Genomic DNA, 21,053 nt, shown 5'->3' with positions numbered 1-21,053 from the left:
CCGTGTTCCGAATGGGACATATTGGTTATTTCTCAAGAATTTGGAATTGAGACTAGCAGTCAGTTTCTTTAAAGATAGAGAGTGACCATCTACCACCCTGGGGACTGGGGAGAAACCAAAAATCCAGTTGATCAAAAAGGGAATGGGGGTATATGCAGAGAGAAGCAAAGAGGCAGAGACATCTGTATCATTTGAGAGCTTGCTGATTCTGCTTCCTGCGCCCTCACAGCAGCACCCTCTTCTGTGGTGCCATGAAATCTTTGTTTCCTCATCATTAACCTGCCATTCTTACACTAGCACAAATGGGTTTCAGTTAATTTTCTTCTAAGTGGCCTTTATAACAAACACATACTCTGCCCACCCTACAGGATGGTGATGGTTGGAGTATCTGGCAGGGGTCCCCAAGAACTCCAGATGAAACACGAGGTCTGACGGGATGTGGTGGCATTCCTCCCCAGGCCACGAGGCTGAGTTTCTCATGCACCCAGAACAGAGCTGTCCTCTTGATGCATGCCATGTCTAGCTTACTGTCAAAGCCTTGGAAAGGCAACACAGCAGCCGGACTGTTCCGCAGCAGTGTCACATCCACTTTGACACTGCTGACTGCCAAAGATGGGGAGGTTCGATGTAATGCCCTGGTATTTTTGTTGTGGCAACTTAACCAAATTGAAGGAAGGGAAAGAACACACAAAGAGCAGGGTAACCAGGGTACAAATAATGGAGGCTTCCCTAAGGTGAATATGGTTCTGTCTCACAGACTTCACAGCAAACAAATCCCAGGAGTTTTCCTGTTTCCTCTGCAGATCGCCATATATGTGTTACTACTCTCCTGGGCACTGAAAAAGTCTATTTCTGGACATCGAAGTTTTTACTTTTGCAAATTGGGAAATTATCAGCATATGAAATGGAAAGCAAAAGTATTTCTCTTTGTAGAATGATTTAACTTTATTCTCTGCTTTCTATAAATCAATCAACAAAACACTTTTAAAACTGAATAGAGAGGATTTAATGTTCCTTGATTCATGCTGTATTTAAATTGAAGTTGGCAGCCCAAAGCAGCAGGGAACGTCAGACTGCCAAGGTGTTCCTCCTGGCCTCATCCTTACCTACCTTCCCCAGGTAAAAGGTAGAGGATGATGACTCACACATCGTGTAGGGTATAGGTTATGTAGCCAGACGATAAAATATATTGATTAGAAACAGAACTAAGATGCCTCTTGGGTCACTCACTGTAAGAAAATGATGATTATCCTGTCAGAAAAGCACATTTAAAACTTTATATACAATAAATTGCTTGTCTTGAAGGGTGAAGAATTACATAAAGTACAAACTACATAAAGTAATTACATAAAGTATAGCCAGCACCGTGGCTCAACAGGCGCCGGCACACCGGGGTTCTAGTCCTAGTCGGGGCGCTGGATTCTGTCCCGGTTGCCCCTCTTCCAGGCCAGCTCTCTGCTGTGCCCCAGGATTGCAGTGGAGGATGGCCCAAGTGCTTGGGCCCTGCACCCCATGAGAGACCAGGAGAAGCACCTAGCTCCTGGCTTCAGATCAGTGCAGCATGCTGGCCATAGCAGCCATTGGAGGGTGAACCAACGGCAAAGGAAGACCTTTCTCTCTGTCTCTCTCTCTCTCTCACTGTCCACTCTGCCTGTCAAAAATAAAAAAAAAAAGTAATTACATAAAGTACAAATGTCAATATTTTACAGAGATAAATATTAATGATGGACATAACCTTAAATATCTACTTAGTCAAAATATGAGATTTCTTCACTTGTTATTAGCTTAGCCTTTGTGGAAAGTGATTAATGGTCATTTCTTTTTATTTAAAAAATGGCATTGGGTCCAATTTGAGCCACAGTAATGTAAAAGCTTTATTTGGGGTTGATTTAGACATCTTTACATGCTGCCTCTTTTCTGCATGGCAGCACATTACTTCACTTTAGAAGGAGTGGTGAATTGATAATGACAAGCAGGGCAAAGAGCACCGCCAGACAGCCCCTGGCTAGCACTTTTTATTATGGGGTACAAACAACTATATATGCAGGCAGTACATAGGCATAGTAGTATATTAACTAAAGCTTATTAAAGGAACAAAACCAAGCTTTTATGTACCGTGACAAAGGATGGTGAGGTGATCCATATCCATGTTTTAATCTATGTCACAAGTATTCAAAGCCTTGCTCAATATTTCAAGTTCCCGAAACCATCATACATCACTAGTTACAGATTACCCATGCTGCTGCCTTTGCTGCTGCATTCCACTGGGAGGGTGTGCCCTTGCCTAGCCTGCACAGGCAGAGACAGGACTGCAGCCCTGTCCTATTCCACGGGAGTGTGTTCCCCCAAGAACAGTTAGGCAGTTTCCTCTGCATCCCCCCTTTCTTTGTTTTAATCAGAGATGGCAGGTTTTGTGATACTAGTGTAGAGATGTAAGAGACAACGCATGGTCCAAATAGACATAGAAGCAATATCACCAGAAGTGGCATTGCAAAGGGTAACAACCAATGTAACCAGGATCCCAATTGCCACCATTCAGTTTGAACATACAAATGTGACATTTCCTCTTTGATTTTTGTCATTTTATTTTTGTATAAAATTAAATTATCTGAAATACTGAAACAACATAATTCAGGAAATTGTTGACATCAGATTGTGATGTTTAACAAATAATCGATAGCAGCATGATTTTTATAAGACTCCCTCTTGAACTTGATTAAACTTAAAATTAATATATGACAAAGCAGTGGCAGTTGCATTAGCAGTTTTAGATAATATACGTGCCAATTATCCTAAAGCTTTGTGGGCACCCACCACCATACCATGAATAGGTAAAAATACAGGCAGCCACAATGGCTGCCGTGGTTACACTCAGAAGATTAAGGTCATCGTCACAATCAGGGTGCATAGACGGGAGATAAGAGCAGTAATGTGAATTTTATCTGTTGGAATTGCAAAGCAATGCTGAGATGACTCTTCCGATGGAACAGAGTCCAGAGTAGGAAGGAGGTAAAGCTGAATAAAATTAATTATTGCATAAAGAAGCCCATCCCGTAGGAAGGATAATGGATGAGTTGAATTTTACCAGAGTATTATTTCTTTATAAATGGAAGAATACAGGGAGCAAAGGAATGGGATGATTGACTGATTTGTTTGTATATTACATGAAAGAATGTTTAGTTTCTTTTTCAAGACCGAGACCATAGCTCCGATGCCTATCAAATTATGAGTAAGAACATCAGAAGATTTCTTCTTCCTTTTGCAAAAGGAGGACTCATTAGGACTGGAGTTGGCTAAATAGATCCAAAAATTATCTTTGATACCATCAGAATAATCAGAAATTACATGATGTTTTACAAAGGAAACAGTAATATTTACAGTATACAAGTGAGGGGGCCTTCAGTAGAAGTATCTACTAATTTACAGGAATAGGTTCCCGAATCAGTCTCTTTTTTCCCTCTGGACAAGTCAATAGGTCTTTCTGTCTCTCCAACCTTGGATGGCTCTGGAACTTTAAACCAGTCGCTATCTAATCCTTTACCATTAAAGAGCCAACCAGATCCCCAGGATGATGGGTGGGAACAATTCCATGCACAATGCAAGAACACAGGAGCTCCTACTGGTCTTTTCAATGTGTAGGGTAGCAGTATACAAACAGTATAAGATAACATAGCAAAGCAGCAAAGACCACAGGACAAGGCAACAATATAAAGACACACAGTAGTTTAAGCATAGAGTTATAAGCTGAGGCATTATGGCCATAAGGTTTCGACCACATTTTAGGTGCTAGTTATGTTGAGCAGCAGTAGCCAGAGATTTGATATCTCCCTAGGTGAATGGATGATGACCAGCAGGGGGATCTTGCAGAGTAGGTAAATCAAGTAGAGAAACAATAATTGTTGATCAGATGTTGTTGGAGGGTGAAAGAATGTCAACCACTCTTCTTCAATTGCCAAAGTTGCTGTGTCCAACTCATGATGACAGGCTGATCAACCACAATGAGCCAGAATCCAAAGAGGACCTGTATGGGCTAAAACAGAAGCATATGCTCTCCCCCATGTGATTAATGGTTCAGGACCTCTCCAGTTAGAATTAGGGGGCTCCTAGTAATAAACTAATTGTTGTGGTTCTTTATGAGCTGGATGAAAAATGCCTTTGTGTTGGGATTTCACAATCTAAGGAGCTAGAATTAAATTTTGAAAAATAAATTAGATGATTATGAGTAAATGAAAGAATTGCCATTGTCTGATTTCCCTGGGAGTGATTCCCTGCCCCCCTTTATTTGTTTTTTTTTTTTAATTAAAGTTTTATTTAATGAATATAAATTTCCAAAGTACAGCTTATGGGTTACAATGGCTTCCCCCTCCCAAAACTTCCCTCCCACCCGCAACCCTCCCCTTTCCCACTCCCTCTCCCCTTCCAATCACATCCTGATTCATTTTCAATTCTCTTTATATACAGAAGATCAGTTTAGTATATATTAGGTAACGATTTCAACAGTTTGCCGCCATATAGCAACACATAGTGAAAAAAAAATACTGTTGGAGTACTAGTTATAGCATTAAATAAGAGTGTACAGCACATTAAAGACAGAGATCCTACATAATATTTTTTTTTAAAAAATTAATTAATTTTCTATGCCATTTCCAATTTAACACCAGGGTTTTTTTTTTTCATTTCCAATTATCTTTATATACAGAAGATCGATTCAGTATATAATTGGTAAAGATCACATCAGTTTGTACCCACGCAGAAACACCAAGTGTAAAAATACTGTTTCAGTACTAGTTATAGCATCACTGCGCATTAGATAACACATTAAGGACAGATCCCACATGGGATGTAAGTACACAGTGACTCCTGTTGCTGACTTAACAATTTGACACTCCTGTTCATGGCGTCAGTAATCTCCCTAGGCTCTAGTCATGAGTTGCCAGGGCTATGGAAGCCTTTAGAGTTCACTGACTTTGATCTTATTCCGATAGGGTCATAGTCAAAGTGGAAGTTCTCTCCTCCCTTCAGAGAAAGGTACTTCCTTCTTTGATGGCCCTGTTCTTTCCACTGGGATCTCACTCACAGAGATCTTTCATTTAGGTCTTCTTTTTTTTTTTCTTTTCCATGGTGTCTTGGCTTTCCATGCCTACAATACTTTCATGGGCTCTTCCGCCAGATCCGAATGCCTTAAGGGCTGATTCTGAGGCCAGAGTGCTATTTAGGACATCTGCCATTCTATGAGTCTGCTGTGTATCCCGCTTCCCATGTTGGATCATTCTCTCCCTTTTTTTTTTTTTTTTTAATCAGTTAGTATTAGCAGACATTAATCTTGTTTGTGTGATTCCTTTGACTCTTAGGTCTATCAGTGTGATCAGTTGTGAACTGAAATTGATCACCTGGGCTGAGTGGACAGTGAGAGAGAGACAGAGAGAAAGGTCTTCCTTTTGCCGTTGGTTCACCCTCCAATGGCCGCCACGGTAGGTGCACTGCGGCCGGCGCACCGCGCTGTTCCGATGGCAGGAGCCAGGTGCTTCTCCTGGTCTCCCATGGGGTGCAGGACCCAAGTACTTGGGCCATCCTCCACTGCACTCCCTGGCCACAGCAGAGAGCTGGCCTGGAAGAGGGGCAACCGGGCCAGGATCGGTGCCCCGACCGGGACTAGAACCCGGTGTGCCGGCGCCGCAAGGCAGAGGATTAGCCTAGTGAGCCGCAGCGCCGGCTTCTTTATTTGTTTTTGAAGAAGGGCTTTAAGAGTATGATGGGCCCATTCAGCAATGGCTTGACCTGTAGGATTATGAGGAATGTCATGATTGAGTTTAATATCCCATAAATGACAAAGATGATTGAAAGTAGAAGAGGTATAAGCAGGCCCATTATCAATTTTTTTTATAAAGATTTATTTATTTGAAAGGCAGCATTAAAGAGGGAGATGGAGAGAGAGGGAAGAAGTTGGAGGGAGGGGGAAGTTTTCCATCTGCTATTTCACTCCCCAAATGGCTGCAACAGGCGGAGATGTGCATCTAAAGCCAGGAGCCAGGTGCCTCCTCCGGGTCTCCCATGTGAGTATAGGGGCCCAAGGACTTGGGCCATCTTCTACTGCTTTCCCAAGCTGTAGCAGAGAGCTGGAATGGAAGTGGAGCAACTGGGACTTGAACCAGTGCCCATATGGGATGCCGGTACCATTGCTTTACATGCAGTGCCACAGCCCAGCCCCCATTATCAGTTTTTAGTTGAGCAGGTTTGTCCATGAAAGGCATAGCCATTTTTTTTTATTTTCAAATTTTATTTATTAAATATAAATTTCCAAAGTACAACTTTTGGATTATAGTGACTCTTCCCCCCATAACCTCCCTCCCACCCACAACCATCCCATCTCCAACTCCCTCTCCCATCCCATTCTTCATGAAGATTCATTTTCAATTATCTTTATATACAGAGGATCAACTTAGTATATAATAAGTAAAGATTTCAACAGACTGTACCCACAAAGACACACAACGTATAGAGTACTGTTTGAGTAGTAGTTTTACCATTAATTCTCATAGTACAACACATTAAGGACAGAGATCCTACATGGGGAGTAGGTGCACAGTAACTCCCGTTGTTGATTTAACAATTGACACTCTTATTTATGATGTCAGTAATTACCCGAGGCTCTTGCCATGAGCTGCCAAGGCTATGGAAGCCTCTTGAGTTCATCAGCTCCCATCTTATTTAGACAAGGCCATAGTCAAGTGGAAGTTCTCTCCTCCCTTCAGAGAAAGGTACCTCCTTCTTTGATGGCCCGTTCTTACTGCTGGGGTTTCACTTACAGAGATCCTCCGTATAGGTCATTTTTTTTTAAATTTTTGCCAGAATGTCTTGGCTTTCCATGCCTGCGAAACTCTCATGGGCTTTTTAGCCAGATCCAAATGCTTAAGGGCTGATTCTGAGGCCAGAGTGCTGTTTAGGGCTTTTGCCATTCTACGAGTCTGCTGTGTATCCTGCTTCCCATGTAGGATCTTTCTCTCCTTTTTAATTCTATCAATTATTTGCAGACACTGGTCTCACCCAAGGAATAGCCATTAATAGCTGTTTAATGACATAGTGGATTCTCCTTTAAATGGGGTTCTCCAAATATAACCTGAGTAGGTATTAATAACAACATGTAAACGAGAAGGGTTTTAAAGGACAGTGAGTTATATTCATTTGCCAAAGCTCATGGGATGGCCTTTGAGGGTTGACAGCAGTACAAGGAAAATAACGAGGGGTTTGAACACATTGGGAACAGTTAGAGATAATAGCACGAGCATTGGAAAGCAGCATTTTAAACTGTTTATTGAGAGATTTAACTGACTGATAGAAAAATTCATGACTCTGAATAGAATCAGAAAAGAGTACTGTCATGTAAAGTCTCATCTGCATGTCTATTCGCTTCTGAAACAAAACCAGGTAAAGAGGTATGGCTGTGAATATGAGCAACATATAAAGGAAATTGATGTTATGATAATAAGGTTTGTGAAGTTAAGAAAAGGCTAAGTAGATGAGTCAATAGAAGGACTAATTTGGGCATTTGGCAAATGAGATAATAAATTAGTAACATTGAGAATTGGCAATAAGGTTAAAGGATGGTTGGTCCTTAAATAATTGCAAAGCCAAAGTAACTGCCGCTAACTCACTATGTTGAACTGTTTTTTGAGGTAAAGTATATTTTACTATGGAGGGTGAATCCTGTTGATAGCTAATAACTCCTCTTGGAGGGGATCTATATGTAAAATAGTAAGAGCTTAAGCAATGGGAACCTTAGGAATTATGGAACGGAAGGAAAATGGCAAAGTAGTAAAAAGAGTCAATCAAGGATTTTTAGGGAGATTAAAGGAGAGTTCTCCTACATAATCAATAAAAGCAACTTGATAAGTTGAAGTTGTAATACGTTTTTATGTTTCTGTTTAGAAAAAGGTAGATAAATATTAAGTCAAGTGTAATTAAAGTAAGAGATCAGTGACATCCGTTGGTGAATAAATCAGTCATAGTTTATGAGTGAGGATAAATATTGCAAGAAGGGATATGAGGCAAACAAAGCCATTCGCCTATATAAATATTTTTAGAAACCTTTGCAAGCAATATTCTGGTAGGTAGGATTAATAGGAGTGGGAAATATAGCTAATTGAAAAGGCACATTTTTAGAAATGTAATCAGCAAAACTTTATTGTAGGATTAGATTAATATCTTTTAAATATTGTTGAATTTGAAGAGAACTTTCAGTGGTGTTGGCTGGATTTTTTTTTCCCCCTTTTAATGCTTCAAAAAGCAGTTGTTACAGTTGCATAGTTAGTCTGAAATAAGGGCAAGCCCAGTTAAGGTGACCTAAATACTGTTGTAAATGTACCAAGGTTAAAGTCTGAGGCAAACAGAATTGGGAAAGGGAAGGAATAGATGTGGTAGTAACTTATAACCTAAATAAGAGCACTGAATTTTTTCTGGTGCAATGTGTAAACTGCATTGTAACAAATCACTGCTAAGCTGTTGTAAATGTGAAGAATTAATAGCATGGCCTGCTATTAAAGTATAATCCAGTTAATGAACTACCATAAGATCTAGAAATTTAGATACTTTCCACTGATAATATATTATGGGCTTAGCATGGTTTAAAACTGGCACTGTAAATGTAAATTTTTCCTGGTCTGTTTTAGCCAACAGGATAGTAAAAAACAATCCTTTAAATCAATAACAAAGAAAGAACATTTTAAAGGAATTAAATTTGGGTTAGGTAATACATACTGAAGGGGTCTCATGGGCTGATTGCATTTATTAACTTCTGGCAAGTCATGGAGTAGTCTCCACTTGCCAGATTTCTTTTTTATGGTAAAAATAGGTGTATTCCAGGGCCTGGTAGAATGTTAAATATGACTTAATTGTAACTGTTGTTGATCTAGGGCCTCCACCATGACTACTTTTGCTTTAGGAAAGAGCTATTGTTCAATCCATACTGGTGCTCCAGGTAGCCAAGCTAAAGGCAGTGCTGTGTGGGGATGGTTGATTTGGTGGAGGCCTCTATTATAAATTTGTATGAATAGCAGCCTGAATTTGTTGTAATAAATCTCAACCCCAAATAGGAAAGAGAATGGGAAGAAAATAAGCTAGAATATGAGCAACAAAACACTGGCCTCCAGGATCGTAACAACCAAAACATTTTTTTATCAGGAACTATAGCAGTGACAGCCAACAGATTGGTTTTATAAGTTTTAGTGCCCACTGTTTGAAATAACTTAATCATTTTTGTAAACATTATTTTAGGTTTATTAGCAACAGGATTAGCATTTTAAAAAGCCAACTGTTTTAATAATAGTTGTATAGCCTCTTGATTTTCCACCTGATGCCCTATGGTCTTTTGTCATTTGTCAATAAAAAACATGTAGTTTTCAGTGGATCCCTGCTTAATGGCTGAAAAGGAGATGGAGGGGTCATGGGTGTCAGGTATATTTTCCCACACTTTTAAAGCCACATTAGAAATTGGAGTGTAAACCTCTCACCAAGGGTAATTAACTTGTTGATTTGGATTAGCAAATGCCCTTTTCCCTAGTAATTGATCAGTTCCAGTAGGCACACTGTGGGTCAAATTATCCATGGCCTGGGCATGAACAAGATCTTGATACTCCTGGGCTCAACTCAATATTGGGCTGCCATCACAATTACTTTTATGAAAGTTTGTCAATCCCATGGCACCAGCTCATAAACTCCTTCAAAGCTTTCTAACAATCCTACAGTATAGGAACTTTGTATGCCATATTTTGTTAAAATCTTTATTTCCTTAAATACATTATAAAGTACAGATTCATGTCAGGCTGGGGCATTCTTTTTTTTTTTTTAAATATTTATTTCTTAGAAAGGCAGAGTTACAAAGAGGCAGAGGCAGAGGCAGAGGCAGAGGCAGAGGCAGAGGCAGAGAGAGAAGTCTTCTATCCACTAGTTCACTCCCCAAATGGCTGCAACGGCCGGAGCTGGGCCATTCAACCTGAAGCCAGGAGCAGGATCTTCTTCTGCGTCTCTCACCTGGGTGCAAAGGCTAAGGACTTGGGCCATCCTCTATTGCTTTCCCTGGCCATAGAAGAGGGCTGATTGGAAGTGGAGCACCTGGTGCCCATATGGGATGCTGGCACTACAGGCAGCAGATTTACCTGCTCTGCCACAGTGCTGGCCCCTCTGTGGTCTTATAATAGGGCAAACAGCTTTGATAAGGGGTCCCCTTGCTCTCGGGCTTTTATTTAACCTTCCTGGTAAGGCTGATTGTATAGATGGCATTTCTATTGTTAGAGCAACCATAGAGGAATCAGATGGTTCTGTATCCTGTGGCAAAGTTGGAATGGTTGAGTGGCTCTCCTGGCCATAGAGAGCCTCCAACAGGCTCATAACCTTGCTGATTTCATCCCAACAGCAATACCATGCCTGAAGCACAGGATTGGAGCTCGTGGCTCCTGGTGTACTTTTTCTCCCATTTTTTCCAGTCTGCCACTTTTAGTTGCCCCCATCAGGTTACCAAGGGCAACAGCCATCAGTTTCTTGAGGTAATTGCTTGATGATCTTTTCAGGGATGGAGTGTTCTGCCTATTTAAATAAATAATACAATTCTGTCCTATGCTTCTGTTGCACTGGGGACAGAGAATTTGCCTTGTTAAATGACTCACTGGGATCTCGAAGAGATGAACAATACAACTGTAACCCTTGCCAGGCGAGGTGAGCCGACCCGTGCATGCTGTGCTGAGGGTCCCTGTTCCGGCGCCACTTGTGGTGAATTGATAATGACAAGATAGGAAATGAGTCTTCCACAGAAGAGCACTGCCAGATAGCCCCTGGCTAGCACTTTTTATTATGGGGTACAAACAACTATATATGCAGGCAAGTACATAGGCATAGTAATATATGAACTAAAGCTTTTTAAAGGAACAAAGAAAACCAAGCCTTTATGTTCCATGACAAAGGATGGTGAGGTGATCCATATCATACAGTATGCTTTGATCTATGTCATAAATATTTAAAGCCTTGCTCAATATTTCAAGTTCCCAAAACCATCATACATCACTAGTTGCAGATTACACTTGCTGTGGCCTTCTGCCACCACATTGCATTGGGAGGGTGTGTCCTTGCCCAGCCTGCACAGGCAGAGACAGGACTGCAGCCCTGTCCTATTCCAGGGGAGTGTGCTTCCCCAAGAACATTTAGGCAGTTTCCTCCACAAGAAAGATACTGCAAATGTCCCTTGTGTCAGTAACATTCAAAACAAATACTCCGTTTTCTCTCTCAGGATTTTCTTTGTTGGTTGAGAAAAAGAGCAGAGGAAGGGACAGCTGCCTCACAGACCACAGCATTGTAACAGACAGTGGCCTTTCGCTGTCTAAATGCTCATTTCAAACAGCTAGTGTATGTCAAGGTCACAAGGGGGACTGGAAGATTTGCTTTAAGATTTATTGTCTTTGATTTTGGGTTTATTTATTCATTTATATTATTCATTTATTTAAAGAGAACTGATTCTTTGTATTTTATATGTACAGGTTTATGAACATAATTGGTCTTCCCAACCACCCTCCCTCTCTTGCTCCCACATTCCCCCTTCTCCCTTTATTATTTTTCTTTTTATTTTTGCAATGACGTACTTTAATTTACTTTATAATCACAAACTTAATCCCCACTAAATAAATTATTGAAGTAGAAAGACCAGAGTTCCTCTGGAGTACAGACAAGGATTACAAAGGATAATTGAGTCTCAAGATGTAAATTTCACATATACATTACTTTTTTTGTACACTACATATTAGCTACCACAAATCAGAGAAAACGTATTTGTTTTTTTGAAACTGGCTTGTTTCACTGTGCATAAGGATTCTCCAACTGCATCTATATTTTTTAAAAATGACAGGATTTCATTCTTCTTATAGAATACTGAGTAGTATTCTAGGGTGTATGTACACCGCATTTTCTTTATCCAGTCATCAATCGATGGACATCTATGTTCATGTCTTAGCTATTGTGAATTGAGCTGCTATAAACAAACGCATACAGATAACTCTTTCATAAGCTTATTTCATTTCCTTTGGGTAAATTCCCAGGAGTGGGGTGGCTGGGTCATATATGGTAGATCTATTGTCAGATTTCTGAGGAATCTCCTTACTGTATTCCATAATGGTTGTACTAGTTTACATTCCCACTAGCAGTGTATTAGGATCCCTCTTTCCTGATGTCCTCAATAGCATTTGTTATTTATTGCTATTTGGATGATTGCCAACTAACTGGGTGAGGGGTGGCTTTTGTTTGCATTTCTTTGATGGCGAGTGATCCTGAACATTTTTTAATCTGTCTGTAAGCCATTTGTGTTTCATCCTTTGAAAAATACCTGAAAATTTCATTTGTTTGTTGTTTAACTGGAGTATTTTGTTGTTCTTGAGATTTCTCTACTAATTTGCTAGTATCCAAATATAGATGGAGTTCCTTGAGCTCCTTATATATTCTGGATATTAATCCTTTATAAGTTGTATAATTTTTAAGTATTTACTACCATTCTTTTGGTTGCCTTTTCACCATTTAGTGTTTATTGTGTAGAAGCTTCTTAGCTTGATATAATCCAATTTGTCTATTTTTGCTTTAATTTCCTGTGCTTCTGGGTTCTTATCCAAGAAGTTTTTGCCTCTGAAAGTGTGATAGTGTTTCCTCTAGTAATTTTATGCTTTTGGGTCTTAGATTTAGATCCTACATCCACTGTGAGTTGATTTTTTTTCATAGGGTGGAGGCAGGGGTCTCATTTCATACTTCTGCATGTGGAAAGCCAATTTTCCCAACACGATTTCTTGAACAGATTTTCCTTTCTCCAGGGAGTTATTTTCAGCTCGTTTATCAAAGATTAGTTGGTGTAGATGCATAGATTAATTGCTAGGATTTATGTCTCTTCAATTGGTCCAAATTTCTATTTTTATGTCAGTATCAGGCTGGTTTGATTATAACTGCTCTGGAATATATGTCTTGAATATGTTATTGTGATGCCCCATATCTGTTTAAGATTGTATTAGCTTTCAGGGTCTCCCGTGTTTACAAATGAATTTTAGGTTCTTTTTTTCTATATCTGAGGAGAATATCCTTGGTATCTGGATTGTGATTGCATTGATTCTGTAAATTGCTTTGGGTAGTATGGGCATATTGATGAAACTAATTCTTCCAACCCCTGACCATGGGAGATGTTTCCATTTCTTGTATCTTCTATTTCTTTAATGTTCATAATTTTCATTGTAGAGATCTTTCATGTATTTGGTGAAAAATACCATGTTATTCAAATTTTTCTAGCTATTGTGAATGCGGCTGATTTTACAAGTTCTTTCTCAGCCTTGACATTATGTATACAAATGCTGTTGAATTTTTGGGTTGATCTTATAACCTGCGACTTTTCCAAACTATCTTATGAGCTCCAATAGTCTCTTAGTGGAGACTTTGGGTTCCGTTATGTACAGGATCATATCATCTGCAAACAGGGATAATTTGTCTTCCTCCTTTTCCTTTGGAATGCCTTTTAATTCTTTGCCTTGCCTAATGGCTCCAGCTACAACTTCCAGAACTATATTGAATAGTGATGGTAAGAGTGGGCATCTTGTCTGGTTTTGGATCTCAGGAGAAATACTTCGAGCTTTTCCCCATTCAGTATCATGCTGGCTATAGGTTTGTCATACGGTACCTTGATTGTGTTGAGGAGTGTCCCTTCTGTTCCCAGTTTGCTCAAAGTTTTTATCATGAAAGGATGTTGTATTTTATCAAATGCTTTCCCTGCATCTATTATGATAATGAGTTTTGTTCTTCAACAAATATGATGTATCATATTTACTTATTTTCATATGTGGAAATATTCAAGTTATGAACCCCACTTGGTCTGAGTGGATGACCTTTTTGAAGTGTTGTTTTATTTGATTATCTAGAATCTTGTTGAGGATTTTTATTTCTATGTTCATTGAGAATATCAGTCTGTAATTCTCTGTTGTATCTTTTTCTGGTTTTCGAATTAAGGTGATGGTGGCCTCATAGAAGTAGTTTGAGAGGATTTCCTTCTTTTCAACTGTTTTGAATAGTTTGAGAAGAATTGGCATTAGTTCTTTAAAAGTCTAGTGGAATTCAGCTATGAATCTATCGGGTTCTGGATTATCTTTATTGGGAGGGTCTTTATTACTGATTCAATTTCCATCTTGTGTTCTGTTTTAGTTTTCAGTGTTCTCATGACTCAATTTTGGTAAACTGTATATGTCCAAAAATCTATCCATATTTTCCTAGATTTTTCAATTTGTTGGCATATAGCTGTTTATAGTAATCCTGATGATTGCTTTAATGTCTGTGATATCCACTGTAACGTCTAAGTTCTCATATCTGATGTTGTTAATTTGAGCCTTCTCCCTTTCTTGGAGGGAGGTGGTTGAGGCTCTTCTTCAGACAAGGTCCCCAATCTAAGTGTTAATTGAGATTATTGAAGTTATACAAGTACTACAGTTTGATGAATATCCTTGATTCTTCGTGTTAGAATATGTAAAGGGGCTCATTCTTATGCAGACTGGATTAGGAGTATGATAAAGATAGTTGCCAGTTTTTCAAGTAGCTAATGGGATACGTCTATCTGAAAAAGAAAGCTTTTAAAGTTAAAAAGTAGTTAAATTATACCCTCAGAATTGTACTGAATATATTAATTTTGGCTCTTAGTTCCTGTTTATCCATTTTGGGCTGTTTTGGTAAAATATATGCAATATATTAGTTTCTGCCAAATAGTATAAAGCAGATTTATTCAAATTATTCCAAAGACCAGTGAGATGTTCCAAAAGAAGGGTCTACAGCTTAAGCTGTTTGGGAAAATGCCATGCCTTGTGTTTTCTTTTGAGATTTATCAAGTTCTCAGAGGAATCTTAGTAAAAAAATATGTTTTAGCAGAGATTTACCAGGCAAAAATTGTTTCCTAAAAATTGTTGTTAACATCTCACACAACTTTTGGAAATACAGAAATCTGATCTAACTGTCGCACCGAGGTCTCTTGTAGAGGTTCAGCAGCTGTGCAGTGAAACTGTCTTGGTGACAAGACCATTCCAACACTGGCTTTCTCATGTCTCAGTAGCTGGATTCCTGCTTCAAGTTCTATCCTGTTTGTCATAGCTGCTGTTCTCCAGTTAGTTTTTTAAACCCTAGAAGCTTGGTCACTATTTTCAGGGCTGTAACAAAAGTCCTGAGTGACACCCCAGTCCTTTTTGGAACATAATTCTTTGTTCTGAACTGTGTCATCTGGGATCTGGTCTCTAAGGCATGCTAACAGATTGCCTATCCACTGGTGTGTCAGAATTTTGCTTGCCAGTTTGACCGCTGATAATGAAATCCAGATAGTATGTGTTATTCACTTAAGAAATGTTTACTGAGCACCTACTCTGTGTCATATGTTTTAGTAGACTCTGTATCCAGCAGAGAACATTTCAAGAATCTTCTCTGCTGTAAAAGGGCTGGTGGTGGGGGAACCAGGTCACAAATACATGAGTAAATAAACAACGATGTGTGCTGTAAATGAGCTAGTGTGTTGAAAAAAATTGAACACATAGTTCCACTGCTTGAGAGTGTGAGCATCAATCTTACTATCCAGAACTGTTTCTTTGGTACTGTGATAAATACAAACACAGCAAGTATGTTATTAAGTTACTTATGATAAAAATGATGCTAGATTAGTGAATTGCTTGTGAACTATGTGTGCTGCAAATAAACTAGGTTTCTGAGAGAGGTAGCATTCTCTGGGTTTCTTCTGAGCCTATGGTTCCTGTAACTAGCATGTTGGTAGTGGGACTCTGTAGAATATGCCTATGAGCTTACTGTAAGAATTATGAATTCTAATGGGACAGGAGGCTTGTAAGCCAGGAAAGTTCTTGCATGGGCTACATGGAGCCCTTTTTGACCTGGTGTTCATGATAGCCTGAGAGTGGCTGCAAGGATACTCATGGCCGAAGAGGAACACCAGAGGCTATGGTTTTGGCAGGCTTGCTTCATTGTCATGTATCCATTTGACTGAATTGGAGTTCAAAATGACCAGATCCTGGTGAGCCTAACAGAAGGGGTGGATATGTTGAGGCCAAGAGAAGTGAGGGCGTGAGCCCTGGGAAGTTTGCCTCAGAAAGCAGGGAAGGCAAGGTATGGTTATGGAACTGCCTCCTGAAGGCACTTTTTACTCTATCTTTTTTTTTAATCTATATTTTCCATGGACTTAAATTTTTAAATTCATATAAAGAGAACAGATTTCATATATCCCATAGAACAATTCCAAGAAGACAACCACACTTACCTCACTGCACCCTTTCCCCAATCTTCCTCCCTCCCTTCCCTCTCTTCATGAGTTTTTACAAAGATATAAATTTAATCCACTCTATATTCACATACTTAATTGCCACTAACCATAATATTCAACAAATAAAAAGTATGAAGACTGAAGTTCCATAGGAACTGTTTATACAAGGGCTAAAAATGACAATAATATCACAAAATGTCCTTTCCATTCCTATTTTTTGTATTCTATATTAACTGTAACATATCAGAGAAAGTATGATGTATCTTTTTGAGATTGGCTTATTTCACTTTGCATAATTTTTTTCAGTTATTGCAAATGACAGGGTTTCATTCTTTTTTGTGGGTAAATAGTATTCCACAGTATATATACACATGTGTATGTATATACACAGTGTATATACACAGATAAAGTGTTTACTTTATCTGGTCAACTGTTGATGAGTATCTGGGTTGATTCCATATCTTAGCTATTGTGAATTGAGCTTTAATAAGCATAGGGGTATAAATAACTCATACACTGATTTCATGACTTTTGGGTAAATTCCCAGGGGTGGGATGGCAGAGTCATATAGAAGAACTATTATTAGATCTCTGAGGAATGTCTTCCATAATGATTATACTAGTATACATTCTTACCAACAGTGTATTAGGGTACCGTTTCTCCCACATCCTCACCATATTTACTATTTTTTGAACTTTGGATGACAGCCATTTTAACTGGGGTTAGATGGAAACTGATTGGTTTTTGTTTGCATTTCCTTGACGGCTAATGATCCTGAACATTTTTTCATGATGTGTTAGCCATTTGTATTTCATCATTTGAAAAATGTCTGTTCATGTGTTCTGCCCATTTCTTAACTAGATTTTTTTGTTGCTTTTGAGTGTTTTGGGCTTGTTATAGATCCTAGATATTAATCCTTTATCAGTTGCATAATTTGCAAATATTTTCTTCCATTCTTTGTCTGCATGTGAAGATGGACACCTTGGCTGATTTCAGATATTGGCTATTGTGAACACTGCTGCTGTAAACATGGTGGTGCAGGTATCTCTTTGATATAATGTGTTCAAGTCTTTTGGGTATATACACAGTAGTGTGATTGCTAGATCATATGACAAGTCTATTTCTAGTTTTTATAGAAATCTCCACACTGTTTTCCACAGTGGCTGCACTAAAGTACGTTCCCACCAACAGTATTAAATGTTCGCCTTTCCTAGATCTTCACCAGCATTTGTTATTCTCTGTGCTTTGGAATATACCTGTTCTTACAGGGGAAATTGATACCTCATTGTGGTTTTGATTTGTATTTCTCCAATGGCTAGACATGTTGAGCATTTTTCATATATTTGTGGGCCATTTGTGTTTTTCCTTTTGAGAAGTGTCTTTTGAAATCCTTTGCCCATTTCCCAACTGGATTGTTGTTTTTTTGGTGGTGGTGGTTGTTGAGTTTTTTAAGTTGATGATACATTCGGGATATTAATCCTTTTTTGGATAGGTGGTTTGCAAATAATTTTTCCCATTCTGTTTGATATCTGCTCACTCTAAGGATTATTTCCCTTACTTGCAAAAGCTTCTGAGTTTTAGGTAGTCCCATCTATTTAGTTTTGCTTTTGTTGCCTCTGCTTTGGTCTCTTTTCCAAGAATTTGTCCTTTACACCAATATCTTGGAGTGTTTCCCCTACATTTTCTTCCAGCAACTGTATAGTCTCTGCTTTTAAATTTAGGTCTTTGATTCATCTTGAATTGATTTCTATATATAGTGAGCAGTATGGATCTAATCTCATTCTTCTACATTTATACATCCAGTTTTGCCTGGACCATTTGTTGAAGAGATTATCCTTACTGCACTATATGGTCTGAACACTTTGTTAAAAAATCAGTAGATGATATGTATGTGGATTACTTTCTGGGTTCTCGATTATGTTTGATTGATCTGTGTATTGGTTTTTATGGCACTACCAAGCTATTTTAATTAATATAGCTTTATAATATGCTTTTAAATCAGGTATTGTGATGCCTCCAGCTTGGTTTTTCTTGCTTAGGATTGCTTTGGCTATTTGAGTCTTTTGTGATTACATATGAATTTTAGGACTTCTTCCCCTAATTCTGAAAGAATGCCATTGGTATTTTTATAGGGATTTCATTGAATCTGTAGGTTGCTTCAGGTAGTATAAACATTTTAATAACATTGGTTTTTCCAGTCCATGAACAAGGAATACCTTTCCTTTTTTTTTTTTTTTCTGGTGCATCCTTGATGATTGCTCTCATCAATGTTTGATAATTTTCATCGTAGAGATCTTTCACTTCTTTAAATTTATTCCTAAATATTTGATTTTTTAGTGGCTTTTATAAGTGGTCTTTTCTGCTTTCTCTTTCTGTGAGTTCATGGTTATCATACAAAAAAAGAAGCTATTTTTGTGTCTTGTAACCTGCAGCTTTACTGAATTGGTTTATCAATTCTCACAACTTTTTGGCAAAATGTTTAGATTTTTCCATGTATAACACTGTGTCACCTGCAACCATGAATATTTTGACTTCCTCTTTTACAATTTTAAAACCTTTTATTTCCTTCTCTTCCTTAATTGCTCTTGTTAAAACTTCCAGTACTATATTGAATAAGAGTGGTGAAAGTGGACAGCCTTGTCTTGTTCCAGATCTGGGGAAATGCTTTCAGCTTTTTTCCATAAACTGTGATATTGGCTGTTGGTTTATCATATGTAGCCTTTATAATTTTCAGAAATTTCCTTTTATACCTAATTTGTGGCAGGTTTTTATCATGAAGGGGATTGAATCTTATCGAATTCTTCTCTCCATTTATTGATGACCATATGGTTTTTGTTCTTCATTGTAGTGATGTAACTTATTACATTTATAGGTTTGTGAATGTTGAACCACCTTTGGATTTCTGGGATAAATCCCACTCAGTCATGATGTATTATCTTTTTGATGTGGTTTTGGATTTAATTTGCTGGTATTTTGTTGAGAATTTTTGAATTTATGTTTGTTAAGAATGTAGGTCTATAGTTTTCTTTTCGTGTCCTGTGTTGCATTATGGTACCACATTAATGGTGCACTCATAAAAAGGGTTTGGTGGAGTTCTATTCAATATTTTGGAGTAGTTTGAAGAATACTGGAATTACTTCCTCTTTGAATGCTTTGTAGAATTCAGTAGTAAAGCAATTAGGTCCTGGAATTTTCCTTGATGGAAGACTTTTAATTACTGCCTCAGTCTCATTGCTTGTCATGGGTCTGTTTAGGTTGTCTGTATCTTCTTCATTTAACCTTGGTAGGTTATATGAATCAAGGAATTTGTCTATTTCTTATAAGTTTTCCAGATTGTTAGTATATAGTTTTTCTTTTTCTTTTTTTTTTAAGATTTATTTATTCTTTTGAGAGGTAGTTACAGACAGAGAGGAGAGACAGAAAGTTCTTGGATCTGCTAATTCTTTCTCCAAATGGCCACAATGCTGGAGATGGGGAATCTGAAGCCAGGAGCTTCTGCTGGGTCTCCCATGCAGGAAGAGGGGCCCAAGGACTTGGGCCATTTTCCACTGCTTTCCCAGGCTATTGCAGAGAGCTGGATTGGAAGTGGAGCAGCAGCGACTTGAACCTGTGCCCATATGGGATGCCAGCACTGCAGGTGGAGGCTTAGCTTACCATTCCACAGCACTGGCCCCTATAGTTTTTCATAGTAGTTTCTTATGATCCTTTGTACTTCAGAGGTGTCACTGTAAATGTCTCCTTTTTATCTCTAATTTTATTGAATTTTTTTCTCTTTTTTTCTTTGTTATGCTGGGTAGAGGTTGATCTATTTTGTTCATTTTTCTAAAATGCCAACTTTTTATTATGCTGATCTTTTGTATTGTTATTTTAAGTTCAATGTCATTTATTTCTGCTCAGATCCATATTTTTCCTCCTGATTTGGGGTTTGATTTATTTTTGTTTTTTTCTAAGTCTTTAAGATGCATTATTAGATCTTTAATTTGAGACATTTCTGTTGTTGAATGTAAGCATTTAATGCTATAAACTTCCTTATTAATACTGCTATTACTGTATAATACAAATTTTGATATGTTGTCTTTTCATTTTCATTTATTTCAAGAAAGTTTTTTATTTCCTTTTTAATTTCTTCAATGGCCTATTTATCATTCAGTAGCATGTTGTTGAATTTCCAATTTTTTGAAGATTTATTTATTTACTTGATAGGCCGAGTTACAGAGAGGGGGAGAGACAGAAAGAGAGATCTTCCATCAGATGGTTCTCTCCTCAAATGGCTACAGTGGTTGGAGCTGGGCCTATCCAAAGCCAGGAGCTTCCTCTGAGTCTCTCACGTGAGTACAAGGCCCCAAGCACTTGGGCTATCTTCCACTGCTTTCCCAGGCCACCAGCAGGGAGCTGGATCAAAAGTGGAGCAGCTGGCACTTGAACCAGCTATCCATATGGGATGCTGGCACCGCAGGCAGAGACCTAACTTATTACACCACAGCATTGGCCCCTAATTTCTAAATGTTCATGAGTATTCTATTGTTGAATTTTTAAATTTTTTTAGTTTTATTCCTTTATGATCTGAGAAGATACATGTTATGATTTCAATATTTTTGTGTTGAACTCCAATGTATTGACTTTTTTCTGAATGATCTGTCTTTTGATGAGAGTGAGGTATTGAAGTCATCCACTATTATTGTTGGAGTATATGTCTCCCTTTAGATCTAATAGTATTATATATATACATATATATATATATACACAC

General features: G+C 38.3%; 1 protein-coding gene and 1 pseudogene across 1 annotated transcript in view; one reads left to right on the top strand and one right to left on the bottom strand.

Moving 5' to 3' along the window:
* Window positions 1–517, bottom strand: part of ZP4 (zona pellucida glycoprotein 4) — a 48,811-nt gene extending 48,294 nt beyond the window's left edge. Inside the window, exon 1 of the mRNA XM_062210788.1 lies at window positions 367–517. Within this exon, the coding sequence (XP_062066772.1) occupies window positions 367–517 (151 nt within the window). The remainder of the gene's footprint in view (window positions 1–366) is intronic.
* LOC133773444 (etoposide-induced protein 2.4 homolog) overlaps window positions 516–21,053 on the top strand; it is a 55,992-nt pseudogene continuing 35,454 nt past the window's right edge.

The sequence above is a fragment of the Lepus europaeus genome, chromosome 14 (genome assembly GCF_033115175.1).
Source record: "Lepus europaeus isolate LE1 chromosome 14, mLepTim1.pri, whole genome shotgun sequence".
Lineage (NCBI taxonomy): Eukaryota > Metazoa > Chordata > Mammalia > Lagomorpha > Leporidae > Lepus > Lepus europaeus.
Note: the sequence above shows the minus strand (reverse complement) of the source record. Positions and strands in the feature narration are given on the sequence as shown.